Genomic DNA, 7487 nt, shown 5'->3' with positions numbered 1-7487 from the left:
GATCTAAGAACCCTTTTACATTCTTAAAAATGATTGAGGAACCTAAAGCACTTTGCTTTATGCAGTATGTATTTATTGATATTCATTGCATTAGAAATTAAAATTGCAAAAATATTTTAAAATTCTAAAGTATTTATTTGATACTGCTGACCTGCTGAACGGGGTTTTGGAAAACCCCAGACCACACTTTGAGAACCACTATTAAAGCTCCCTTTTTATGACCCTGTAATTCCTTAATTCAGGGTAGAGTTGAGGTGATTGGATCAATCTAAGCATTTACTGGCCAGATGCCCTTCCTGATACCATACAAAATTCTTTGTGCCCTAGGAGATAAACATCTGCTGCTACCTGAACTCACAACCTGCCTTTCACACTTTGAGAGCCACTACCTTAACCTTTATATTGCTGAAAGAGCTATAATTGGCAGAATCACACAATATCAAAAGCCAAATGGGCTACCATGCAATTCAGTGCAATATATAGACTAGACTAGTAGATCTTTTATGTGTTTCCTGAAGGTGTATTTTTATTAATCACAGGTAGGGTTCCACTTGGATTAAGTGGACAGGTTCATATCTTGACATTCACATTGGGATTATTCGATGTGCTGCAATGGTGGTTGAAACATGTTAACATATGCTCCTATGAGTGGTGGCAGTTCAGCTACACCACTTATATAAGGAAATTTGCACGTGTATCTTTCTCTGCATAGATCTCCCTGCATAGATCTTTATCATATGTCATATCTATACATTTTCAGTGCATAGGAGAGAACTATTGTAGACCTTTCTTTCTCAGTTGTGTGAAACCCTTTTGTACAATTAAGATATATGTATGTATGTATGCATGCATGCATGCATGTATGTATGGTATTCAGCTTTGTTTGGGTATTTTCCCACGTCATTATAGTTGTGCTTTTAAAGTTGTAGCAACGTTTCGGCAGAATCTCATCTTACTGATTTTGTCTGTAGTACCCCTTAGGTAGGGCAGGACAGCTGTTCCATAGGTCTGTTCCTCTATTAGGTCTCCATTATGTTTCAGTGTGTTTTTGTTCTCTGAATTCGAATCCAGAGCCCTAGCCAATGCCACCCACAAACCCAAACTATGGTTAAGATACATCGATGACACATTTGTTATTTGGCCCCAGGGAAAGAAAACCTAAACAATTTCCTAACACACCTAAACAGCACACGCTCAAAAATCAAATTCACCATGGAAACGGAAACAAACAAACAACTACCATTCCTAGATGTACTAATCTACAAAAAAACAGATGGCACACTAGGACACACCATATACCAGAAGAAAACACATACCAACCGCTACCTCAACACCCAATCCCACCACCACCCAGCACAGATAAACACCGTGGCCAAAACACTAATTGCCAGAACCAAATGCCTGGCAGAAAAGACACCTAAAGACTGAACTATGCACCCTGACTAAAGTACTGACAGCCAATGGCTTCCACAAAAGCAAAATCACAGGTCTGATCCACAAAAATACACTGAGACACAATGAAGACCTAGAAGATGAACAGACCTATGGAACAGCTGTCCTGCCCTACATAAGAGGTACTACAGACAAAATCAGTAAGATACTACACAGGCATCACATCAAGACTGCCTTCAAAACAGACAGAAAAATAGCAGCCATCCTAAGAAACCCCAAAGATAAAATTGACCTGGAAAACCAAGGCATATACAAAGTCCCTTGTGCATCATGCCCTGCCACATACATCGGACAGACCAATAGAATAATAAGTACCCGCCTGGATGAACACAAAAATTCAGTAAAAAAGCTGGAAAACACTTCCTCACTAGTCCAACACATGAAAGCCACAGGTCATAGCATCGACTTCAATGGCACCAAAACCCTAGCCACTCTAGAAAAGCCCAGCCACAGAATTATCAGAGAAGCCATAGAGATTGAAAAAAGACCAGAAAGCATGAATAGATGACTCCAGCAGACTGTCAATTTTCTGGAAGCCTGCACTCTCAAACAAAAAAACCCTCCACACCACAAGCCAGGCAAATACCTGGGCACAAACAGATTTCCCCGATACATACAGACTCACACACAAACACTCTCTGACAGACCGACCAGACAGACCGAGGACTGTCCATGGTTCTGGAACAGCCGTGGGCTCTCTCAAGAATGCTTCAGTTGTGATCAACTCTAGCCAGCTTAGCTCGCTTGTCAAGGAAGATGGAAACTGCAGTCTAACATACAGCCTGTTTTGCCGCCCAAAATTAAGATGACGTCCCATCCTTACCATACAAGGCTAATGTCTAGAGTGTCCCCCCAATCTAATACACCTGGGAGAGAGCCCGGGCGCCCGATTCCTGTCCCTGTAGAATCGTGCTAATCGCATCTGACCCAAAACCCCTTTAGGGACGAGCTGAGGCCAGACCCTAGTCTGGAAAAGGAGATGAAGTCCATTCCTCCTCTTTACAGTCGTTTCGAGTCCGACGAAAGGATTTTGCGCGGGACTGGGTTGGGCTGGGCTGGGCAGGACGGGGCCGGGCAGTCTTTCTGAAAAGATGATGTAACAAAAGAAAGGCCCGCCCCTCCTTCTCGGCCCATGTGCGCTCTCGCCGCCTCTCTTCCCGCCCACCGGCTGCCTTTAGGCGCAGACGTTTCCCCGCCCTTCTGGCCATTCGAAACAGGCTGGGGAGTGAGGTAGGTGGGAGTTGGGGTCTCTCGCCGCCCCCAGTCGCTATGGGAAGCCGGCCGCTTCTTCTGCTGAGCGCAGTCCTCCTCCTGTGTCGTTCGGCTCCTACCACCGAGGAGCTGCACGGCTGGCCCCGGAGCCCGGTGCGGCCAGCCTTCCCTCGTGGCCGGGGGGCTGCCCTTTGCTAAAGCCCCTCCAGCCCCTTTTTCCTTCCCCGCCCTGCCCTTCCCCGAGCCCTCCCTTGCCCACCCGCTGCCCGGCCATGGGGCAGCGGGGCTGCTAGATGGGCAGCTCTTCCGGCGGTGGGCAAGGCGCGCCCTTCTCAGCTCTCGGCCTCCATGGCTTCGTAACTGCCTCTGCCCGCCCAGAAAGCATCTTTCCCCGCACCCAGCGCCGGCCATGGGGGTTGCAGCCGCCGCCGCCGCCTTCCGCAAGGCCACCCGAGGAGCCGCGTTGGTCTCCAGCCTTCTCCTGGTGAGTCACCGCCTCAGGGATGCGGGCGAGAGAAAGGAAGACACCGGAACGCCTCGGGAGTTTCCCTATTGCGGTAGAGGGGTAGGTGGTGTGTGGGGGACGGCGAGGGGGAAGAAGCGGGGGGAGGGAAGGGAAGGAGCCGGGGAGCGGAGTCCCTCCGCAATGCTGTTGCTCGGGGAGCTGCGCCCTGAACCATCCAACCATCTTTGACTCGAGCGGTCCGTGCTCCGAAAATGAAACGCGCCGGCTCCCCCCCACCCCCACCTCCCGGTATGGAGAAGCGAGCCAGCCGCCTTTGCTTCGGAAGCCTTTTGAGCCTGCCGGCCGGACCTGAGGAGGCGACTCCAAGTCATAAGCTGCCCTCACGATCGGAGGCGTTTTTTTGTGTGTTTTTGTTTTGGCGGTTAACCTCAAGTGGCCTTCAAAACAAGAGAGAGGGCAAGTCGTTTATCCAAGGGGAAGGCTGGCGCGGGGAAGCCTCACAAAGCCGGCTGCTCATCCCACATGTTCCGAAAGCTAGGAAAAGGCAGGGGGGTTGGCCCTTGGGTTGGGCTTCCTTCCAAAGTTCGTGGGCGAAGATGCCTCCAGGATCTCATGACTTCCATCTGCCAAAGGGCTCCGGCCACCAGACTGGTGGGGAGAGAGATGTTTCAATTTGCTAAGTCATGGATCAGTGCCACTGCAGCAGGGAAACCTATGAATCACCCCTTGCCCAACTGGGAACTGCTCACTTCCTCCCTTCAGGCTGGGAAGGGTGGGGATGGAAAGCTTTTATTTGCCCAGGATAGACAGTGTCTCCTTTTCTTGGCAGCTAGGGAGACGTTTCCATAAGCTGCCTTCATGCCTTTAGGGTAGTCATCCCCATCCCTGGCTTAGAGAGAGATGGCTAATGGGAGAACTGGAGGAGAGGAAGATTGTCATAGAAGAGTTCTCTCAACTCTCGGGTGTCCAACATGGGAAACCCCAGTGCATCTTTGAACCAAACTGTAGTCCCGAACCAGAGATTATTTCATGCTTTCCACATATCATGGTTTATAACAGTGGCTTTGCAAATGCTCTCTTTTGGTATGTCTCAGGACATCCACCCTGAGGGAAAAAGAGCGAAGAGCTGAGGTTATGAAAAGAATGGTTCTGCCACAGCCACTGTTGCTTTGTTGCCATCAGGAGACACGGGGTGGACAAGTGCATTGTTGTTGTTCAGTTTTTGGCCTGTTATTGTTGGAAGGGACTGAGGTGCTGCTATTTTGTTCCTCTTTGATTCCAATGCTGTTTTCTGTTATAAATGAATTAGTAGCAGTGTTCTAGATCGTGCTGTCAAATACCTGATAAACAAAGCATTGAGAATTTGAATGTATTCTTGCTGCACCAATATGCTGCTTTTCTTCATTTTATTTATTACATTTATATTTGCTGTCTTCAAGGGAGGCAAAAGTGTAATTTGCCTGTTTCCCAGTTTTATTCTTGAGCAATTCTCTGAAATTGACTATAGCAAGACACAATGACCTTCATGGCAGTAAGGATTTGCTGTCGTGAAGAATATTAAGTACAAAATACCAGTACAAAAGCGCCATATAGAAGTCATACAGATATTTACCTGCAGTTTTCTATCCATCATCTTTAAGACACTGCGGGTGTGCGAATGGTCTTGTTCAGATCTCTCAGTAGACTCTCTGATGCAAGCTACTATGTTGCCTACAGTTTCTCATCTTGCATTTCATAATAACATTGACTTAATTTAAATTGAAGCGTTTGGAAGAGTGTTACAAAACAATTGTTGAAGTCTTACTTAGCCCTTTTTAACAGCATTGATACTGTTGCAACATCTGGCACATAGGAAATTGCTTTTTTCAGTTACCAGGCTCCTTAGAGGCCATTTAGAAGCTGGACATTTTGTTGTCTGCTAGATGCAGGAATGTTTTCCCAATACTGGTCTAAAATGCCAAAACTTATTTCAAACATAATGCAAAGCTATAACGAGTTCTTTAGGAAGAGAGGGGTAGTTTAACAAATTCATTTGTTATTTTTTGTAAATCACAGTTTGATTTCTTGATAGGATTCTTATATAACACTTGAGGCTGGAGGAAGACAATTTTTGAATGGCTGGCAGAAAACCTCACTTCAAAATATGGGAAAGGCCTGGGAAGATTTAAGTATATCGATAAAATTTAATTGATTAGGAGTCAGATAATTTGATTGCTTAGCATGCATTACTTTCATCTTTCTATCATATTCAAAATCACAATTCGGTAGCAAATCCAGAAAAGGGATCTGAAGCCATAGCCAAGGCTTTAGAAAGCATGATGTGTGCTGGGACAAGAGGTTTTGCATTTGGAAGCTGAACCAAAAATGGGCAAACCAGATTAACAAAATGTTTCACCCTGGTCTATGCCTCCACAAGGATTGTTCAAGTTAATAATGACATAATGGGAGAAAAGAGTAGGATCCTTTGGCTCATTTCTTATCTCTGAACAATGGTAAAGTGATCGTCATATTGTCTGTAGGAGAACTATATGATTAAGGTGATAATGACATATTTCTCCTCTTCTGTGTTGTCAGTGGGAATTTTTCCACTGGACCTCAGGAGATTCACAAAGGTTGGTACAGTTGCATAGCTACTTGGATGTGAACTGTACTGTTGCTATGGTGCTGTACATTCAGCATTTTTCAAGGACAACATGAAGTTTGTTTTTCATTTGGAGGCCTTGTGAATTTGATTCCCTTTATAACAGCTGAATTTGGCTAGCATTTGGGGTTTGGTGCAGTGTTAATCTTTCTTTTGAGATTATTTTTATAGCCAAGGGTGCTTCAACAATATCAGTTGAAAGCTTACTTCTTTACTTCCTCAAGGAGTGACTGGCGCTTCGAGAATAATGATTTTTTTAAAAATGATAATAATTCAGTTAAAGGGAACCATATTCTCTATTTGAGGGGCTGCCCCAGAGAGGAAGGGATCAAGCTATTTTCTAAAACTCCTGTAGGCCAGACAAGGAATAATGGATGGAAACTGAACAAGGAGAGATTTAACCTGGAAATAAGGAGGAACTTTCTGACAGTGAGAACAATCAACCAATGGAACAGAAGTTGCCCTCAGAAGTTGTGGGAGCGCCATCACTTGAGACTTTCAAGAAGAGATTGGACTGCCGTTTGTCAGAAATGGTGTAGGGTCTCCCGCTTGGGCGGGAGTTGGACTAGATGACCTAGAATATAACTTCCAACCCTGTTAATCTAATCTGAAAGAGCTTCTTTTATAGACATGAATGCTGTGGGTTCCAGCAAGACCACTTCCAGGAAGGCCCCTCAGTTTGGACCAATTTTGACCCAGATTAGATTATTTAATTCTCAGGATTAGGTTTAGGATTCACTTACTGCCTTTTATAAATAATAATTTTTTACATGCTAATATATCCTTCCCCAGCCTTTACTGTCTATAGTCAGAATTACACTTGCATTTTCTGTTATGTCTTTGCACGTGCTTTTATAATATAGATAACATTCATTTAATGATCATAATTAGAGCTGGCCACTTGGTTGTTAAGTGGAGTGCTCACTAAATGAAATCATGACTGTAATTATGATCTGTACAACTTTCCTTAGCTGTACAGATTTTAGAGTTGTAAATGTGAGACTTGGTCATAGTTGCTTTTTCATCACTGTCATAATTGCCAACAGTCACAAAATTTGGCATTTCCTAAATAAGGCCTACCTATACTTCACTGCTTCTTTTAATCTGTATATGTATCAGATTAGAAGGAGAGCTTTTTAATGCCTACATCTCCTGAAACAATTCCAGTTTACAGAATTGGAAGGGACTTTATAGGTCAGTGATGGCTAACCTTTTCGGCACTGAGTACCCAAAATGCATGCGCATCCCCCAAATGCATTACACATGCATCCCCCGTGCATGTGTCCCACCCCACATTTGCCCCTTGATCCCCACATGCCCCCCCGCATGCATGGCAGAGACCCAAAGACCAGCTGGCCGGCGGGAGGCATGTGCACATGTACAGCAGGGCTGAGCTGGGGTAATGGCCTGCATGCCCACAGAGGGGGCTCTGCATGCCACCTCTGGCACGTATGCCATAGGTTCACCATCATGGTTATAGGTCATCTAGTCCAAATCTCTGCTCAAGCAGGAGACCCTATTCCGTTTCTGAGAATCAGCTGTCCAGTCTCTTCTTGAAAGCCTCCAGTGGTAAAGCACCCACAATTTCCAAAGGCAAGCTGTTCCACCAATTGATTGTTCTCATTGTCAGAAAATCTCTCGTGAATGAAGATGAAAATAAGGAAAATCTCTCCTTATTTCTAGGTTGAATCTCTCCTTGACCAGTTTCCATCCATT

The 7487-nt window shown here is 45.3% G+C and overlaps 1 protein-coding gene across 1 annotated transcript in view; it reads left to right on the top strand.

The window, feature by feature from the left end:
- The first annotated feature begins 2566 nt into the window (after positions 1-2566).
- Positions 2567-7487, top strand: part of TNFRSF21 (TNF receptor superfamily member 21) — a 36062-nt gene continuing 31141 nt past the window's right edge. The window contains exon 1 of the mRNA XM_026707699.2: positions 2567-3148. Coding sequence (XP_026563484.1) covers positions 3074-3148 — 75 coding nt within the window. The 5' untranslated portion in view covers positions 2567-3073. The remainder of the gene's footprint in view (positions 3149-7487) is intronic.

This window comes from Pseudonaja textilis, chromosome 1 (genome assembly GCF_049901715.1).
Source record: "Pseudonaja textilis isolate UNSWEBS1 chromosome 1, rPseTex1.2, whole genome shotgun sequence".
Lineage (NCBI taxonomy): Eukaryota > Metazoa > Chordata > Lepidosauria > Squamata > Elapidae > Pseudonaja > Pseudonaja textilis.
Note: the sequence above shows the minus strand (reverse complement) of the source record. Positions and strands in the feature narration are given on the sequence as shown.